Source organism: Saccopteryx leptura, chromosome 4 (genome assembly GCF_036850995.1).
Source record: "Saccopteryx leptura isolate mSacLep1 chromosome 4, mSacLep1_pri_phased_curated, whole genome shotgun sequence".
Taxonomy (NCBI): domain Eukaryota; kingdom Metazoa; phylum Chordata; class Mammalia; order Chiroptera; family Emballonuridae; genus Saccopteryx; species Saccopteryx leptura.
In genome coordinates, this window is record NC_089506.1 from 114952862 (window position 1) to 114974572 (window position 21711).

General features: G+C 36.9%; 1 protein-coding gene across 6 annotated transcripts in view; it reads left to right on the forward strand.

The window, feature by feature from the left end:
- The window catches only part of NBEA (neurobeachin), a 739008-nt gene that overhangs the window by 610180 nt on the left and 107117 nt on the right, over window positions 1-21711 (forward strand). For all 6 annotated transcript variants that reach the window (XM_066381029.1, XM_066381023.1, XM_066381024.1 and 3 more), the window contains one exon: window positions 14222-14362. In XM_066381029.1, coding sequence (XP_066237126.1) covers window positions 14222-14362 — 141 coding nt within the window. The remainder of the gene's footprint in view (window positions 1-14221; window positions 14363-21711) is intronic.

Sequence of the window (21711 nt, forward strand, 5' to 3'; positions counted from 1 at the left end):
AACTTGTCTTTCTCTGAGTAGCTTATTTCACTTACCATAATACTTTTCAGGTCCATCCATCCTGTTACAAAAGGTAAGATTTTCTTCTTCTTTATAGCCACATAGTATTTACATTGTGTAAATGTACCACAGCTTTTTTATTCCACTAGTACACTGATGGGCACATGAGCTTTTCCAGATTTTGGCTATTGTAAACAACTCTGCAGTGAACATAGGGGTGCTTATATTGTTGTGAATTAGTGTTTTGCGTTACTTAGGATATATTCCAGATTGGGATTGCTGGTTCATAAGGCAATTCCACTCTTTATATTTTGAGGTAACTTCATACTGCTTTCCACAATGGCTGCATGAGTGTGCATTGTTGGAATGCACAAGTGTTCCCTTTTCTCAAAATCCTCGCCAGTATTTGTTATTTCTTGGTTTTTTTGATGATAGCTATTCTGGCAGGTGTGAAATGATACCTCATTGTGGTTTTAATTTGCATCTCTCTGATGATTAGTGAATTGAGCATTTTTTCACATTTTTATTGGCCATTCATATGTCCTCTTTGAAGAAATGTCAATTCAGGTTCTTTTCCCATTTTTTAATTGGATTGGTTGTTTTCCTGGTGTGGAGTTCTTTTTTATATATTTTGTAAATTAAATCCTTATCAGATGTGTCATTGGACATGTTCTTCCATTCAGTGAGTTTTTCTTTTTGTTGATGGGTTTCTTTGTTGTGCAAAAGCTTTTTAGTGTTTTGTTTGTTTTGTTTTTTGACATTTTTTATTTATGATTTTAATTTATTGTGTTTACATAGATTCAAGTGTCCCACTGAATATATATCCCTCCACCCCCGTGTTCCCCTCGGCCCCCCCTTTTTCCCCTCCCTCCAATACCTTTCCCCCTTCCCTCCAGGATTTGCTGTCCTGTTCTCTATAATGCTGTGTTATGTATATATAATTTCACTAATCTGTTTCCCTTCTGTTCCCATCTTCTCTTCCACTTTCCCTCTGTCCACTTTCCCTCCGGTCCCTTTGATCCCGTCTCTGCCTCTATTCTGTTCTTCAGTTCACATTGTTCATTGGAGTCCTCAAATGAGTGAGATCATATGATATTTTTCTTTCTCTGCCTGGTTTATTTTACTTAGCATGATAGTTTCCAGGTCCATCCATGTTGTCACAAAAGGTAAGATTTCCTTCTTCCTCACAGCTGCGTAGTATTCCATTGTGCATATGTACCACTGCTTTTTAATTCACTCATCCATTGACAGATACTTGGCTGTTTCCAGATCTTGGCTATTATAAACAATGCTGCAAAAAACATGGGGGTACATTTCTTCTTTTAAATCAGTGATTTGGTATTCATAGGATATATTCCTAAAAGTGGGATAGCTGGGTCAAAGGGCAGTTCCATTTTTAATTTTTGAGGAATCTCCATACTGTTTTCCACAGTGGCTGCACCAGTCTGCATTCCCACCAGCAGCGCAAGAGGGTTCCCTTTTATTCACACCTTTGCCAGCACTTACTGTGTGTTAATTTGTTAATGAGTGCCATTCTGACGGGTGTGAGGTGGTATCTCATTGTGGTTATAATTTGCATTTCTCTGATATTTAGTGAGTTGAACATTTTTTCATATGCCTGTTGGCCATCTATATGTCCTCTTTGGAGAAGGGTCTATTCATTTTTTTTGCCCATTTTTTGATTAGGTTGTTTACCTTCCTGGTGTTGAGCTTTACAAGTTCTTTATAAATTTTGGTTATTAACCCCTTATCAGACATATTGGCGAATATATTCTCCCATTTTGTAGGTTGTCTTCTCATTTTGTTAATGGTGTCTTTAGCTGTGCAAAAGCTTTTTAGTTTGATATAGTCTCATTTGTTCATCCTGTCCTTTATTTCACTTGCCCATGGATATAAATCAGCAAAAATATTGCTACAAGAGATATCGGAGATTTTACTGCCTTATGTTTTCCTCCAAGATGTTTATGGTTTCACAACTTACATTTAAGTCTTTTATCCATTTTGAGTGTATTTTTGCGAATGATGTAAGTTGGTGATCTAGTTTCATTTTTTTGCAAGTACCTGTCCAATTTTCCCAACAGCAGTTTTTAAAGAGACTGTCTTTACTCCATTGTATGCTCTTACCTCCTTTGTCAAATATCAATTGTCCGTATAGGTGTGGGTTTATTTCTGGGTTCTCTGTTCTGTTCCATTGATCTGTATACCTGTTCTTATGCCAGTACCAGGCTGTTTTGAGTACAATGGCCTTGTAGTATAACTTGATATCAGGAAGTGTGATACCCCCCACTTTATTCTTCTTTTTCAGGATTTCTGAGGCTATTTTTGTTCTTTTTTGGTTCCATATAAATTTTTGGAATCTGTGTTCTATATCTTTGAAGTATGCCATTGGTATTTTAATAGGAATTTCATTGAATTTATAGATTACTTTGGGTAATATAGACATTTTAATGATGTTTTACTTTTGTGGATAAATTTACTCCTAGGTATAGAGGCAGGATATAAAGTTAATATTCAGAAATCAGTGGCATTTTCATAAACCAATAATAAACTGTCTGAAAAAGAAATAAAGGAAACAATCCCCTTCATTATTGCAACAACAGAAAAATGTACCTAGGAGTAAATTTATTCAAGGAGGTAAAAGACTTGTACTCAGAAAATTATAAAACATTGATAAAGGAAATCAAGGAAGATACAAACAAGTGGAAGCATATACCGTGTTCATGGATAGAAAGAATAAAGCTTTTTAGTTTGATGAGTGCCATTTGTTTATTTTTATGTTCTTGCCTTTTTATTAAATATTGACCATAAAGGTATGTATGGGTTTATTTCTAGGTTCTCTGTTCTGTTCCACTGATCTTTATGCCTGCTCTTATGCCAATACAAAGCTATTTTTATTACAATGGCCTTGTACAATAATTTGATATCAGGTATTGTGAAACTTTCAACTTTGTTCTTTTTTCTCAAGATTGCTAATGGTATTTGGGGAGTTTTTGGTTTTATATAAATTTTTGGAATATTCTAGATCTGTGAAATATGCCAGTTATTTTAATAAGAATTGCATTGAATCTATAGATTGCTTTGAGTAGTATGGACATTTTCATAATGGTAATTCTTCCAATCCATGAACACGGCATATGCTTCCTCTTATTTTTATTTTTTTGTATTTTTCTGAAGTTGGAAACGGGGAGGCAGTCAGACAGACTCCCACATGCGCCCAACTGGGATCCACCTGGCACGCCCACCAGGGGACGATGCTCTGCCCATCTGGGGAGTCGCTCTGTTGCAACCAGAGCCACTCTAGTGCCTGGGGCAGAGGCCACAGAGCCATCCCCAGTGCCCGGGCCAACTTTGCTCCAATGGAGCCTTGGCTGTGGGAGGGGAAGAGAGAGACAGAGAGGAAGGAGAGGGGGAGGGGTGGGGAAGCAGATGGGCGCTTCTCCTGTGTGCCCTGGCCGGGAATCAAACCCGGAACTCCTGCATGCCAGGCCGACGCTCTACCCCTGAGCCATCCGGCCAGGGCTGCTTCCTCTTATTTTTATCTTTCTCGGTTTCTTTCTTCAAAGTCCTATAATTTTCTGAGTTCAGGTCTTTTATCTCCTTGGTTAAACTTATTCCTAGGTACCTAATTTTATTGTTGCAATAGTAAATGGGATTGTTTTCTTAAATTCTCTTTCTAATAGTTCTTTATTGGTGTATAAAAATGCCTCCAATTTTTTAATATTAATTTTATATTATGCTACTTTGCCAAATTTATGTGTTAGGTCTAGTAGTTTTTGGTGGAATCTTTAGATATATCATGTTTTTTTTTTATTTCAAAATATTAAACCAACCTTGCATCCCTGGAAAAAATCTCACTTGATCATGGTTTATTAACGTTTTAATTGCTAGGTCTGGTTTGCTAATATTTTGTTAAGGATTTTATCATCTGTGTTTATCAGGGATATTGGCCTATAATTTTCTTTTTTTGTAGTGTCTTTATCTGGTTTTAGAATTATGATAATACATGCCCTGTAAAAATGAGCTTGGAGGTCTTCACTCCTCTTAAATTTTTTGGGATAGTTTGAGGATAGGTGTAAGTTCCTCAAATGTTTGATAAATTTACCTGAAAAGCCATAAGGTTCAGGACTTTTGTTTGCTAGGAGTTTTTTGACAACTGCTTTAATTTTATTCTTTGTAATCTGTCTATTCAGGTTTACTGATTCTCCCTCAGTCAGCTTTGGAAGAGAGTATGTTTCTAGGAGACTACCCATTTTGCCCAGTTTGTCCAATTTGTTGGCATATAGTTCATAGTATTTTCTTACAATGCTTTGTATTTCTTCAGTGTCAGTTGTTACTTCTCTTTCATTTCTGATTATATTTGGATCCTCTCTCTTTTTCTTAACGAGTCTGGTTAAAGTCCATCAAACTTGTTTATCATTTCAAAGCACCAGTTCTTGGTTTCATTGATATTTTATATCATTTTGTTTGTTTGGTTTTTTTTGTTTTTAGTTTCTATGTCATTTGTTTCTGCTCTGGTCTTTATTATTTCTTTCTTTCTGCTTACTCAGAGCTTTGTTGTTCTTTCTCTAACTTTTTAAAATGTTAGATTATACTGCTTATTTGAAATTTTTCTTATTTCTTGAAGTAGGTCTGCAATGCTATGAAATTTCCTCTTATGACTGCTTTACCTATGTCCCATAAATTTTGGTTGTTGTGTGTTCATTTTTATTTATTTTCAGGTACTATTTTTTTCTTCCTTGATCTCCACTTATTGTTTAATAACATGCTATATAGCCTCCACATGTATGAGTGTTTTTCAGTTTTTTATTGTAGTTGATTTCTAGTTTCATATTATTGAGGTGATCAGAGATGCTTGATATGATTTTAATCTTCTTGAACTTATTAAGACTTATTGTGTATCCTATCATGTTGTCTATCTTTGAAAATGTTTCATATGCACTGAGAAGAATGTATATTCTGCTGCTTTGTGATGAAATGTTCTGTGACTATCAGTTAAATCTGTTCAATCTAGTTTATCATTTAAGGTCACCATTGCCTTTTTCTTTTCTTTTTTCTCGAAGATCTATCCATTGATGACAGTGGGGTGTTAAAATCACCTACTATGACTCAATTACTGTCAATCTCTCCCTTAATGTTCACCATGGTTTTCTTTATATATTGGGTGCATATATGTTTACAAAGGGTTACATATATCCTCTTGTTGGATCAATCTTTTTAGTGTTATGTAGTGATCTTGTATTTGTTATGTCCTTTGTTTCAAAGTCTTTTTTATCAGATCTAAGCATTTCCATCCCAGCTGTTTTTTCATTTCCACGTGCCTGGAATAATTTTTTCATCCCTTCACTTTCAGTCTGTGTTTATCTCTTTTTTTCTGAGGTGGATCTCTTGTAGACGGCGCATATATATATATATATATATATATATATATATATATATATATATGTGTGTGTGTGTTTGTGTGTGTATATATATATATATATGTCATAGTCATTTTTTCTTTTTTCTTCTTAAAGCAGGCTCTTTAGCATTTCTTACAATACTGGTTGGTGGTAATGAAAACACTTTAGTTATTTTGGTGTTTTAGGGGATTTATTTGTTTTTTGGTCTGAGAAGCTCTTTATTTCACCTGCAATTTTAAATGATAGCCTTGCTGAATAGTGTAGTCTTGGTTGTAGATCTTTGCTTTGAATATTTCATGCTAATCCCTTCTGTCCTGAAATGTTTCCATTGAAAAATGAGCTGATAGCCTTTTAGAAGCTCCTTTGTAGATAACTAACTGCTTCTCTTTTGCTGCTTCTTGGAGTCTCTCGTCTTCAATATTTGGTGTTTTGATTGTAATGTCTCTTGGTGTGGGATTCTTTGGGTTCATTGTAATTGGAATTCTCAGTGACTTTTTTCTTTACCGGGTTAGGAAAGTTTTCAGCCATTATTTCTTCAAGCAGGTTCTCTACCCCTTGTTTATTCTCTTTCTCGTGCCACTGTGATGCGCATGTTGTTATGCTTGATGTTGTCTCAGAGGTCCCTTTAGCATTTTCTCATTTTTAAAAATTCTCTTACCTTTTTGATGTTCTGCATGGATGCTTACTGTTTTCTTTCCTCTAAATCACTGATTCAGTCATTTGTTTCATATAACCTGCTGTTGACTCTTTCTAGTGTATTTTTCATTTCAAATATTCTGATAATCATTTCTGACTGGTTCTTTCTTATGGTTTCTGTGTCCTTTTTAATTATTACTATCTTTTTGTTTAGGTTCTCACTGAGATTATCTATTCTTCCCCTAACATCCTTGAGCATTCACATAATCATTGTTTTAAACTTTGCATTTGGTATTTTGTTTGCTTCCATTTCAGTCTTTTTCTGGGGATTTCTCCTGTTCTTCACTTGGAGTATATTTCCTTGTCTCCCATTTTATCTCTGTGTTAGGTAGATCTGCTATGACTCCCAAACTTGTTATGTTGGCTTTATGATGGAGGTATCTTGTTCGGCCCGGTGGCAAATCTTGCAGATCACCCAAGCAATATCTAGGAATGTTTTTTATGGACTATGTGCACCCTCCTGTTGTAATTGAGTTAAATGTTGTTGCCCCTTTCATGGGTGGAGTTAACCCTTCAGGCTGGCTGACTATAAGGTAAAGCTCAATCACCATGCTTGAGACACTGTGCAGGGGCTGCCCCTGAAGTGAAGTTGTTTCTGGCAGGGTCTGTACCTGCTAAATCCCCATTTGGGTGTGCCACTTGTGTGGCTGGTTGAGTTTGGGTCAAGTTCTGGTGTGGTCTGAAGCCCATCACTCGTTGTATTGGTACTGGGTCCACTGGACAGCATTTAGATATAGGTCAATGTCAGGTGTTGTATATAACCAGCTTTGAGCTACTTCTCTGAAGCTACCACGCTGTTCACTGTTTGTGGCTGTGTCTATTGGACCTCAGTGTGTGTTGGAGGGGCCAATCTGTGTATAGGGTTGATTTCTTCCATATTAGAGCTGGGGACAGATTTTTGAAAGACTATGGCTCTCTGTGGTCTGCCTCCACCTGTCAACTACTCCACCTCCCCCTGAGGTTGCCTAGTCCTTCTCCAGAGCCTTCTGAAGAAAGGCTGCAGAGTGGGCACAGGCTGGCTGCAACCCACAGACCCTTCTGCAGATTACCAGCTCAGTATGGCAGGGCAACTAGTGTTAGGAGGAGAAGCTATGGGACCTCTTTGGGGGTCACTCAATCAGACACTAAATGAGGGTAAATTGGCCCCTAATCCAGACCCAAACCACTCAGTCTCTGCCACAGTCTCCAACTCTTGTTCCCCTAGGAGGAGTACACCACAGGTTCAGGTTGGGTGCAGCCAGCTGGTCCCTCTGTAGAAGCAAGCTTAGCAGAGTAGAGCCAACTGGCTTGGGAAGACATATCAAAAGAGTCTTCTCTTGGGTCTGCTGCTGGCCCAGCCCACAGGAGGGGCTAAGCACTTTGTCCTGGTCCCAGGCAGTAGCCTCTGCAGGATTCTCACTTTGAGTGCTGCAGCTCTGAGCCACTCTCCCCTCCCCCCACAAAACTGAGCTTTGCAGCATGGGAGATCCTAGACTTGGCAGAGCAGAGCCAAACAGTCTCCACTGGGGGTGGTGCCTGCAAGCTGTTGGAGGGGGCGGGCACTTCTTTCCCTTTCCAGGTGGCATGGGCTGAGCTCACAGCAGAGATTGGAGTGGTCCCCCCGCAATATAGCCACACAACCCAGCACCTGTCTGATTCCAGAAAAAAAGCCTCCCTAGGAGACATGCTCCAAATGTCCCAGCTCTGCACAGCACTCGAGTTCCCCTGCACAGCTGAACTCAGCAGGTAGAGACCAGTGAAATGATTCAGCAGGTATGGGGGAGGGGAGCCTGTGTGTAATTAAGTTGGGGAGAGCCCAGCCTGCTTTCCAAAGCCACACAATTTAGTCACCCTCTGAGTCTTTGCAAAGGGCCTCACCATAAAAAGAGAGCCCCATAGGGCACTGCTGGGTGCAGCCAGTAAACCCTCCACAGGACCAAGCACAGTACAGTGGCCTCACCAGCAGTCAAGGACCAAGAGTGCACTCCCCAGGTTGGTGCTGTTACAATAGGAGTGCTCGTCTCTGTGAAGGTGGCATCTGGGTCGCCCAGGTGGACTGAGTCCCCACTGAGTTTCACCAGCAGATGCTATGTGGGCTCCTCTTCCTGTCTCTGGTCCTCTGGGCTGGGGATGCCTGTGTGGGGTGGAGACCCACACTCCTGGGGAAGAAAGAGAGTTTTGCAGCCACGATATCCTTCCAGTTTCTCAACCCTGTACCTGGATGTGGAACCAGCCCTTTCCACATCTATGCCCTTCTTACATGTCTTTGTGGAACTTCTTCTGTAAATCCTTGGTTGTTATACTTCTGTTCAGCTAGCCTTCAGTTGGTTATTCACATTGATTACTCTGTAATTTAGCTGCAAATACGAATTTTGCTGAGAGCAGGTGAGCTTCTACCTTCTCTTCAATCATCTTAGAACCCTAAAGTATGAAGTTTTCATTGGTCTGTATAACTGAGAAATCCCAGGGTGGGTTAGTTCAGGTACACTGGATTCTAGGACTCCTGGGATCATAGGCTGCTGCAGTTCCTTTTTTTTCCCTCACTGGCTTCATTCTCACACAGGCTTTCTGTGTTCTGTCAGTGATACCCTTGCAGTCCCACTTGAAAAAGAGAATGTTTCTCCCCTATTTACTATAGTTTCAGCAAAGCTTCACTGGAATAACTTCAATCATGTGCCCATTTATCTAGAAAATACGGATAGAATGAGCTGATTGACAGGTTTGGGTCACATGCCCACCAAGGGGATCAAGTAGACCAAGTATGAGAAAGGAGTGGTCCATAAAGGAGAAGGAATAATATATGCTGAACAGAAAAAGATTAGATACCCATCACATCGTATGAGCTGGTGCTACTTCTCCTACCTATATCAGAAATTTGCATCTGTTACTTGCCCATTCTTATTTGCTCCTCTGTTTAATTAGGTTTGTTCATTAGTTTCTTATTGATTTGAAAAAGCTCAGTTTTAAAGAAAACTAGCCCTTTGTCATATGCTATAAATATTTTTCACTTTGTTATTTGTCTTTTGATTTTGTCTAAAAATGTTGTGTAAAATTTTCATTTGGAAATTTAAAATATACATATAATCAGATCAATAAGCCTCTGTTCATCTGGCATTTATGATGCACCTAAAAAGAGCCAGGTACTGTCTTAGGTGCTGAGGTTACAGAGATAGATAAAACACTGGCCCTTCCCTTGAAGGGCTAGTGTACTGGGTAAAAAAAAAGTTATAAACTTGGCTAACTATTACCAGATGGTGTTGTGTAAGCCTCCGCAGATGAAATCTGAGCTGCTTCCGGAAGAATGACTGGAAATTCCCTGGTCAGATAAAAGAGAGACAGGAAATTTTCTTGAGCACAACAGCCTCTGTAGGTACAATTTCTATGTCGTCATCACTGAGAATTCTAGCTCATAACTGAAAAAACAAAAAAGGCAGGAATACTTGGAGCTTGTTCTAGGGATTCCCAAGGTGTTGGTTATTATAACAAAGGATAACACGATAACTTAAACATGTGAGAAGTTCGAATCAATGAACTGTACCCAGCTTCTAGTTGTGCGTAGCACAGAGCTGCACCTGGTTCTGTAAAATGGATAGAGCCTCTGACTAGTAATGTGATCTTGATTTGACTTTTTTTTTTCTTCACTGTCCTCATCTACAAGGTAAAGGAGTTGGACAGTAGGCGTCTAAGATTCATTCCATTTCTGAGGATCTGTGATAGATAATAAATTAAGTACATAAAGAAGAAAAAAATGACATCAAGATCAGAAGTCCATATTTAATAATAAAAAAGCAATGTAGTGTTGTGGAGGAGAGGAGACGCAGATACCTGCTTCCTCATCATGAAATTAGGTTCATAAAGAATGCCCTGTCGGCCCTGGCCGGTTGGCTCAGCGGTAGAGCGTCGGCCTGGCATGCGGGGGACCCAGGTTCCATTCCCGGCCAGGGCACATAGGAGAAGCGCCCATTTGCTTCTCCACCCCCCCCCCTCTTCCTCTCTGTCTCTCTCTTCCCCTCCCACAGCCAAGGCTCCATTGGAGCAAAGATGGCCCGGGTGCTGGGGATGGCTCCTTGGCCTCTGCCCCAGGCGCTAGAGTGGCTCTGGTCGCAGCAGAGCGACGCCCCGGAGGGGCAGAGCATCGCCCCCTGGTGGGCAGAGCGTCACACCTGGTGGGCGTGCCAGGTGGATCCCGGTCGGGCGCATGCGGGAATCTGTCTGTCTCTCCCCATTTCCAGCTTCAGAAACAAAACAAAACAAAAACAAAAAAAACAAAAAAAAGAATGCCCTGTCCACCTCAGAAACTTGTGAAAGTCAATTTAGAAAATGGATATGAAAGCAATCTCTAATACAAATCTATATTACCATTAGCAGTTGCCTGAGCAATAGTGAACTCTCAGCATTGTGTATAAATACCAGTAGAATCCTAATACCATTAACTTCATGAACATTTTCAAGGTTGGTTTTTTGTGTAGTTTTTTTATATATATAAGAATTCGGTATTGTTAATATTACTGTAATTGTATCTCTGATGTTTCCTTGCAAACCTTGTTTTATTCTTAAAAATTGTAATCTATTTTAATGGTATTGACTATGCCTCAAATCAATCTACATTTGTGTTTGATTTATTTATTTAAGTCAATCTGGCTCTATGCCAAAACTTTTATTTTCTCTAAAATCCTTTTAATACCTCATATGCCCAATAAATATTTTAAGTTAAACACTTTTGTTGTTCATTTTTGTGTGTCTTATATAATATATATTCCTGTCCCATAAAAAAAAAAACTCGATAAAACATATAAGGTCTTATAACATAGAAACATGTTGATAGATTAAAGTACAGAAAGGGAAAGAAAATAGAAAAATGAAATCAAATAAAAAGTTAGCACTCAGAAATATATACCATAAAGAATATAACCAGAATTTTTCAAACTACATTCCAAGGGACAATAATTCTATTGCATGTTAAGAGTTATGAAAACAAAAAGAAGGATGAGATTCTAGGATGGATGAATGGATGGATGGATGGATGGATGGATGGATGGATGGATGGATGGATGGATAATAAGCACAGCAGTGAACAAAATCAAACAATTCTATTAACAATAATAGAACAACTCAAAATCTATGAGACACAGCCAAAGCAGTCCTGAGAGGAAAGTTTATAGCATTACAGGCTACTTCAAGAAACAAGAGCCTTTAATAATATAAGTCTCCATAAGCATCTGTCAGAATTTTCATTCTGTATAATCACAGTTTTTTTTCACAAAAACTTTTTGTGGTACTTATGGCAGAGGCAGATTTCTCTCTTTAATATTCAAAAAGGAAAAATTGAGTAATAAAATTCTCAACATTATTTCTTCAATAAATTCAATAATGTTTTATGTAGATTATGTAATCTTATATATATAATGTTCTAATTTTATATTGAAAATAGTGCTTCTACAAACTATGTTAGACTTTACAGAAATTTCAGAAATTGAAATAAAATAAAGTGTTGTAGAGGTAGAAATTTTTAATTTTTGCATGTCTGTTGGCATTATTTTTTGTTACCTGTTACACCTGTCAAGTTAAAGCATTTATGACAACTTAAAGACAAAATAATAATAAATCTAATAGTAAGTAAGATCTGAACTTTCAATTAAACCTTTTCGTACAGAAACACCTAAAAAGCATAGAGGTGGCTGCATTTGATGCCTCCTGTTGGAGAGAAAAAGGAAACTGTTACTACATTTATTAGGATAAAAATTGAAAAGGTTTGCAAAATAAATTTATAAATTTCATCAAATATAAGTTTTACATTTTCACAAGAATTCTTACCTTATTAATTTTCTAAATTCAAATAGTACTGACATTGCATTATTTGCTCAAATTTTGAAAGGATAACAAACTTACCTTATAAATTTTATGTAGGTAAATAGGTAGGTATAGATAGATAGATGATAGATAGATTGATAGATCTATTTGGATTCCAAAGAAAAATAACATCTGTGATAAAATTCTCCTTTTCCAAACAGACATTTTGCAGCATTTTTTCATGGAATGATTTATTGCTTCTTGGTTATTAGAAGGGAAACAATAGCAAAATAATAAGTACAAACCAAGTTATTTACATTTTTTTATAAAATTCATTTCTAAATGCATTAGATAAAAATTCAAAATTAGAAATGTATTTTAAGCAGTCACTAATGAAGGCATGTACTGAAGTTAATACTGTGCAGCTGTCTCCTACAAAGTGCTATAGTGTGAAACAGTCCAGCAAGAGACATTGATGAAACTTCGGAAAAAGATATAAATATCGTGTACTTACTATATCTCTTTTCCAGTGGTTTAGGGAAGGATGGAAAAGATTAGAGAAAGGACTGTGTTTCTTTTTCAAGCATGTCTTGTGAGGTCTGGCAGAACAAACAATATCAGATAAGGTCAGTCTTTAAGGATTGTGCGGACATGTTAAGCTTGTGAAAGATCTATGAACATAGTCAAGACAGAGACATTATTAACCATGTTAAACGTTTGAAAAAATATAATGTTGAGTTAGAAAAACAGATCTTCATTCCTAAATAAGTATAATATATGTAGGCCATTTTAAATGAAAAAACTTACTATACCTGTTACTAAATTATAACGTAACTCATATCCATTCTGCTATAGTAATTACTTTTTTACAAAAAATGATTATATATTTGTTTTAAATATCATTAATATTTTATGTTGCATTCAATGAAATTACATTACCTTTTTATATCTGAATAAAATGATTTCAGGGATACCATTGAGATTTAACACAGTGAAGTATGATCCTTAGAATATTTTTAAAATACATTTAAACCCAAGCCTTTAAAAAGTAAATTATTACATTTTTTGTCTTTGTTAAGTCATAATTAAGTTAAAGTGAACATAATTTACAGACAATTTTAATATTCCATATAAAAACCTTTACAAATAAGAGATTATTATGGAAATTCTAAGAGATTGTTAACTGCTGACAACATTGTGTGGTTTAGATTATTCTCCAAGGACCAAAAGAAAAAGCTTACAAAGAATTTATAAATGAATCCGTCTCTCTTGTGTAACATTATTTGTTCCACTGAAACACTAATTTTCTACTGCTTGTGAAAATTAAGCCTTGGGGAGAATTTCATAGTTAACTAGTAATATTAAATTTTTGAAAAAAAGGAGTTATACATTATACTTAGTATTCATCTTTTGTTTTCTCCATAAACATTTATGTTTGGAGTATTCAACCGAAAATAAGATAATGTAGCTATTGGGTATCATTAGAGTGGACTCCATATCCCATTAAAACAAAATCAGACAAAAACAGTTTGCTAAGACAGTTCGCTATTTTAAATTATGAGGACTGTACACTAGGAATTCTTAATGATTAAATGTGCTAAGAAATTTGAGACAATGATCTAAGTAACACATGCTTTGTTGAAAGAAAAGTATATATTGTATCCTGAGGACTTTACACTACGCTTCGCTCTAGGGACTAACGTCATAATCGGTAGTGCGATCAGTCGTACTGATAAGAAAGGTCCTGTGGCCTTAAAAAAAAGCTTTCCAGGGACTCTGAATTGTCTGGGTTATTTCTTTCCATCAGCCTTAAGTTTGTAGTTTAACTCAGTAGAAAGGATACGTGCTTCTGCTGCATAGTAACAGAATGGGACTAACTTCCACCAGTGCACAGTTTCCATATGGGCAGTGTTGCCTTTTGCACTCAGGGTCACAGGGTGAGACAAGGTTTTCTCTAACAGGGTCAACTGCTTCTCTTTCCCATTAAATCTCCTATGATCAAGCTAAATGTTCATAATGGTTGTTCAGTAGACAGGAAAATAACATGAAAAATACTGATTTTACCTTAGTTCAAACTCGATCATCTCTGCTAATCCAGTTTAATGAAACTTTGAGTAAAATCTAGAAGGCTTGCAAACATAAACAACCTTTTGGAGTGATTTTTAGCAAGTGTAATGATTTGTAGTTAATATCAAAATTTAATTGAATTAAATTTTGTGCAAATATAATATAAAATCATTTATTTCTGATCTATGGTTGAAATGAATTAACAGTAAATACTTCAAGATAAAGAGTCCTAATGTAGAATGTCTAGTATGGTTGTATTGAACAAAATGCATCTTTTTCTCTTTTTATAGCCAATTGGTGCTTTGAACCCAAAGAGAGCTGTGTTTTATGCAGAGCGTTATGAGACATGGGAAGATGATCAAAGCCCACCCTACCATTACAATACACACTATTCAACATCAACATCTACCTTATCCTGGCTTGTTCGAATTGTGAGTATGTTCACTGAGTTACGGTTCACCTTTAATTCCTCAAAGGTTTTAACATAAGTCAATTAAGTAAAAGTTAAATATACTTGTTATTTGTTTTAAACAAAGATTAGAGACCAATGGAAGGAGAGATTTCAAATTATAGCAAAACCTGAATTCTTTTTTTTTTTTTTTTTTAATGAGTTGTCTCATTTGCAAAATTGGGTTAGGAAGCTAGGTTATTTTGAACTTCTTAAACCTATACCAGTTATAAAAGGAGCCAGACTTCTGAAGTGCATCTTTAATATCCACTGTTTCCTTCCGCGCTGAATGTTGCAAGCTGACACTCTCCCCTGGCTCTCTCAGTCTTCCTTCTTGGGCAGTATATTTCAAAAACATCCTAAATATTTTGGAGACTTCTTTTTGTTACTTTCTTTTTCTTCTGAGATGTAACTATTCAAGTCTGTCTGATCTAATTAGCTAATTAATTACCGTCTCCTTCCCGCTCTCCTCCCCCACCCAGCGGTTACTTCCCACCTCTCTCCCGGCTTAGTCAGATGCAGGCACTGCAAGCACAGACTCTGCTGCTGCACTGCACGGCCCTGTCCCTGCCCCTGCCCTAGTCTTGAGCCTGGTTGGTTTGGTTTCCACACCCATCCCTTTACCGAAATCTTACGGAGGTCAGAAGTTATGGGGCTAAGTGCGTCCTATTTCTCACTGTTGTGTCTGAAGCATCTGACCCCATCACTCACTTTCTCCATCTTGAATTTCTTCCCTCTTATGGCTCCTCTGACATGTTCCCTCCTGGTTTTCCTCTTTTCTCCCTAACTGCCCTGCCCAGCCTCATGCTCAGGTTTCTTTTCCTCGGTGTTTCTCTTCCCCATGATTGCTCTCTATACTTTATCTGGTCGATGCCACTCAATTGGAAGTTAATGACTTCCAGCTTTTGTCTTTGTTGCAGACATGCCCCTTGAGCTCCTGACCTATAGTTCTAGTATATATGTATTTGTATATTCTACTGGATATTTCTACCTGTATATTTCACAATACCATAAACACCATTTCCAAGAACAGATTCCTCATCTCCCTCGCAAAACTACGTCTCCTGATGCATTTTCTGTCACTCACCCACTTATCCAGTGCAGGTGTTTTTCTGTTTTACCGTCCCCATGTATCCAATCAAGTATCACATCAGATAGGTTCTACCAGTTGATCCTCTGTCCTCTATTAACCCTGGCATTTCCTTAGTGCAGGTTCCCATTATTCTTCATTTAGATTATTGCAAATATTCTTAACCAATCTCTTCACCTTTAGTCCTACCTTTTTCAATCTAGTCTAGTTATGAGCAGTTACTAGAATCAAATGATCAGATTATTATTTTTTACTTTTTACTATAAATAACCAAAGAATATTCTGCAATGCTAAATCAAATCTCTAAGTCAATACAATCAGTTTTCTGTCCATACCTCAGCCCACTGAGTTGCCTGAGGTTGGTGTGCTCTAGAAACACATGGTAACATAGCACACATGAAGCAGTACATACATGCCAGTGCATCTTCTGTTTTCCAAGAGATATTTTTGCCTTCAGCCTATATGGCACCTTGAGTTTGTAGGTCGTCCTCAAGCCTTCTCTACTTGTTGAGGAGAAAGTAAACTTACTACAAATACATAGAATGACTATGTTTTAAATAACTTGTAAGTCACTGATAAATGATATACTACAAACAATTTCTGTTACAAAAAGTTTAACAGAATTATGATTATATCAAGTTAAACACAAATTGTATCTTTTTTGCATTTCTATCTAATAAATAATCCTAAACCAGCATAAGAAGTTTAAGAAATTTAGATTAAATAGTTTATAAGAAAACAAACCCAAATGTATTTAATAAAACAAACTCTGACCCTAGCTGGGGAGCTCAGTTGGTTAGGCTGTTACCTGATCGGCCACCAAGATTAGGGAGCTCCACCCCTGGACAGGGCACACGCAAGAATCAACACATAGGTGCACCAGTCAGTAGAACAAGTCAATGTTTCTCTCTCTCTCTCTCTCTCTCTCTCTCTGAAATCAATAAAAAATTAAATAGATAAACAACTCAGTAACTGTAAACTAAAGAAAAAGACAGGACTTTCTTCAAAACTTTCTTTTATAGACCGAAGTTGCTTGTCTAATTTCAAAAATTAACCTTAATTTTGTGAACTTGGGTTTTTTGTAAGTTTTTCTTTTTTTTACAAAAATGAGCAAGTAGTTTCTTAAGAAATATTTTTTTAACTCTAGCACTTCTAAAATATAAGAAGTTTTACTTACTGTCTGTTAATTTAGGAGGAATATTAAATTTATGTAAGTGCCTTTTTACCACTATAAACCAATTCAAACAGAACGGCTATTATTTATGGGTTGTAATAATGTATTAATACTCCCTGGACATAGGAAAATACCTCACACTGACAAAAGAGGTGAAGGCTTTTCTGAATTACACACACACACACACACACACACACACACACACACACACACACACACACACAATTTATAGCTTCTATCCTGCGGTTTCAGCCACAGGTTAAAACAAAACATAGAAACACAAAAATTTGCCAGTCAAGATCTCCAAGAACTGGTGTCCTTTATAATGGACATAAAATACATTTTTATTTAATTTAGGTTTACAGATAGGCAGGCAGGAAAACAAAATGACTAATAAATTAGATTCTCTGATCACCAAATGGTCAGACCATGAAACCAAACTCAATCGTTACTGCCACCAGTGGGAAATTCCTTATTAGCTGGGCGTGTTGTAAATGTTAGAACAAAAAATCAGCAAAGGAGGTTAAAAAGAAAAAAGAAAACCTAGAAAAAAATGTCAGTAAAGCTAAAGTTCTCTTTGCTGCTTAGGATCACTCTGGAAGCCAAGAGGAAATGTGTGTGGACTTCAGGTAGAGACCCAGGAGCCGTGGTCGTACACAGCACAGTCTGGTGGACTGCATCGAGGTGGTGCACAGGACAGCTCAGATGTCCGAGAGGGTAGTTTCAGAAAACTTGAAACCCGAGAGGCTTTTTCATATCACCTCATGTCCCACCAAGGACAATCATTACTAAGCCTCTGCCAGGGGGAGACTAAGATACCCTCTGAGGTATGTTGGGGATTAAAAAATAAGTCAGGCACTACTTCTGAAAAGTAAAACATTATCAAGGATGGTGTTCTGAGAATTAAATGAGGAAAAAATATATATGATAGTATTTTGAAGTATATAAAGTGATATTCAATGGTTTTAAGTGTGAGTCCATAGAAGTACTTACTATGAACAGCTTGATTTCAGTTTTATTTCTGATAAGCTAACTACTTCCTCAAATAATAAAGCATAATTTAACCTAAGGGAATACTAATTTGAATTTATGCAAGGTCATGGCAAAAATGCTGTGCACATGTGTTTCTTACGTATGCCCTTTTATTACTACCCATAGTGGTGCTAAGGACACAGATATTATGCAAACCACTTATGTCATTTAAAGTTTCGAGTATCCACATTTAAGAATAAAAAAGAAACAGGTGAAATTAATTTTCATAAATATTTGTTAGCCCAGTATATACAAAATGTTATAATATCAATATAGAACCAATAAAAATTTATTAATGAGATGTTTTACGTTTTTGGTTGTCTTTGAAATCCAGAATTTATTTTAAATTTATAGCACTTTCAGTTCTCAGTAGCTACATGTGGCTAGTCGCTTCTGTAGAGGACAGAGCAGGTTTATCGGATTGCTCTCATGGTGACTTGTTTAGCCAACACGTCCTCCTGTGTCATGCTATTACAAATAGAAGTCTTGTGGTCTAATAGCTTACTGTTTAACCTAATAGCCCAGCAGTTATGGTTTTTTCACTCCCATCCCAATAGGGGTTTATAAAGTAGCAAATGCATTAAAATTCATATCACTAAAAATTTGCTCAAGAAAACAAAAGTAAAGTATCTATCTGTTCTTTACCTTTCCAGCATTTTAGACCTAAAGTCTTTAAACTCATTATTAGTTTCCATCAATATATTTAGTATGACAATGATTATGATTGCTTTAAAATGCTAATTAACTTCATACTGCATTACTTGAAATTAAAAATACTATTTTAGACAGTGTAGTCATTGTCTAAATTCATGACTAAAGACTTTTTTTGCTTGATGCCATTGGGCAAATAAATGATGAATGAAGTATTTTAGCAGAGTTTGGAGTTTCTTCAGATATTAACTATATAAGGACACTTTTTACTTGGAATGTTTTTACTTTAAATCTTACCCTTAACATGTATAGAGAGAAGTAATTAAATTTTACTCTCTGACCTTTACATCTCTCAATAACCAGTGCATCTTCTGAATGCAATATATTCAACCGACCTATTTAAAAGTCACCATCAAACATTTCGTCTTAATTCTTAGGAAGTTACATAGATTTTGCAATGAGTTAATTTATAAATTAGTTGTTTAAAATTTAGGACTTTCTTTATAAATTATGGATTGCTTTGAAAGCTTATCCAAGACCCTGTTTAACCCATAATATATTTTAAAATATATATATTTGTAGTAAAGAAAATAATTAGACACACTTTTGTAAGTGTTGCAATTAAAAAATAAAAGCTAATGCTACTGAATAAAATACTGTTGTCATGTTTATCTTGAATACTAAAGCTTGAAGATAATGCATATTTACTTAGAGGAAGATGAGGAAATCTTAACCAAGAGCATGGTGTCTAATAGGTACATAGGTTAATGCAGTGGTCATCAACCTTTTTTGGGCCACGGACCGGTTTAATGTCAGAAAATACTTTCACGGACCGGCCTTTAGGGTGGGACGGATAAATGTATCACGTGACTGAGACAAGCGTCAAGAGTGAGTCTTAGACAGATGTAACAGAGGGAATCTGGTCATTTTTAAAATATAAAACATCGTTCAGACTTAAATATAATTAAAATGGAAATAATGTAAGTTATTTATTCTTTCTCTGTGGACTGATACCAAATGACCCACAGACCGGTACTGGTCCGGGGGTTGGGGACCACTGGGTTAATTAATAAAGACTTAGAGATTCTAAGATACTTCTGGGTCCTTTCAAAAGCAAGGGGGAAAAAATAAACTTCCGAAGTTAAACAGAGCACACCCAGAACTTGATCTTGAACTTTCTCAGCTATAAGACAGGAGTAACTGTATCTACTATTAATAGGATAATAGTGAGGATTGAGTTAACTGAGATAATACAGTGCCGACCACATAAAACGTGTTCAGTAACTCTTAGTCCCCTTCCTTTTAGTACTGATTATGTTTAGACCGATTCAAACATACACCTTTTCTCTGATGCAGTCATATCCCAAGTAACACCGATTACCCATGAATGGGTTTTATCTCAAATGATGTGAAAAGAAGGAAAGTACAAGGGGAGAGGGACTTAAGAAAAGTCCCTCTTATGAGATGACTGAGCAAAAGTCATGTAAGACAGAAGAATAAACAAGTTGGCTGAAGAGAAGAGGAGTAGAGCACAGAGTGAGATTGCTCAGGATGAAACTTGAGTCATAATCACCGAAAGGTCAATGTCCTCGCAGGGCACTGAAGTTATGATGGAACTCAGTGCCATAGGTACTTACCAGGGCAAGGCAAGTCCATTTCATTTTCTAGCACTGGGAAGGTTTGGAAGACACGCAGTGGGTGTAATTAGGGGAAGAAAGCCTGCCTTCAGCCGTTCATATCACAGGACCCTAACCTAAAGTTTATAAAGCCCAACAAGTGCCAGTATTTTAATTTCTGAAATTTCTAGTTAATATTTATTCATTTTTTACATATTATTTCCCAAGCCAAAAAGCTTTTTTAGTGTGATAACAAATGATCTAAGATGGTGATGTACACAGAGAAAATGGTTCAACCACAGTGTGTTGGGTGAAGACAGGAAAAGTTCCTGAAGCTCAATGTGGCTTCTGATCCTCTACATTAGTCAAGAAGGAATCACACGAAAAAGAAGGGCTTCGACCGGTGCCTTGCAGGTAATAGGGAAACACGTGGGAAAAGGTCGTCTCCGTGGTAATCAGAACTTGAAAAATCAATACCCACTTATAAACAAATAGGTTATCAATTTCTATTAGGACTCCACCAGTTTAACAGCTGGAGGCCTTCAGGAATGATGAGAATTATGTGCCAGTAATAGAGTATTTGACCCTAAAACAGTTGTTAATCAGATCTTTTTAAAAGCTACTTAAAACAATGAAATGTGGAATGCTTTTAGGTACCACTGGATTTATAAATTTCATGACCAAAATAAATATAATTCTTCAATATCTGATTTATTTTCACTATGCCCAGCTATTCTTAACATGTCTTGTTATAAGTTGAAAACAGAAAGAGTCATTTAGTTTGGGATAGACATCAGGCTTTATTTTTTTAATTTATTGTGTTGACATGAGATCAGCTTTTAATAGTTGAGGATAAGAAGTAAGGCTTTACTGCCTGACCAGGCAGTGGCACAGTAGATAGAGTGTCGAACTGGGACGCAGAGCACCCAGGTTTGAAACCCCGAGGTCACAGGCTTGAGCACAGGGTCGCTGGCTTGAGTGTGGGATTATAGACATGACCCCATGGCCACTGGCTTGAAGCCCAAGGTTGCTGGCTTGAGCTCGCTCTGCTGTAGCCCCCTGGTCAAGGCACATTTGAGAAAGCAGTCAATGAAAAACTAAGGAGCCACAACAAAAAACTAATGCTTCTCATCTCTCTCCCTTCTTGCCTGTCTGTCCCTATCTGTCTCTCTGTCTCTGTAACACACACAAAAAAGAAGGCTTTACATATATGAATGGGTCCTCACATTGTTTAATAGCTTAAGAATTACTGAGGTATGTCTGATTTCTCTAGATTAATCTCTTGTCTACTATCTGAAGACACACACAAAAACAGATAAAATCACCATCCTAGAAAAAGAAGTAGATAAAGAACATACAACTTTTTGGTCAAACTAGTGGTTGAGTACTAATGAGAAAAATTTTATCTGATTCTTACCCAGACATACCCCATCTTCCAACAGAGTCCCGTATGTTTAGTTATGTTCAACAAACATGTATTAAACACTGAGCCAAGTGCTATGCTCTAACAATTCAGAGATGAGTAAGACAAGAAACCAGTAGTCTGGTAGGGTTGTCTAGTGAAACGGCAGTTTGGGGCTGAGACTTGACACAGTGCATAAAGCTCGTAGTCATTTTTATAACTGTGTCAGGTAAACTACTTCACACTTTCTCAATATCATGTAATTTTATTTAATTCCCATAATGACCCCCAAGGTATTGTCATTCCAAATCAATATACATGAAGGAAATGAGATGCTAAGTACAACTACTTGAGGTTAAGTACCTTG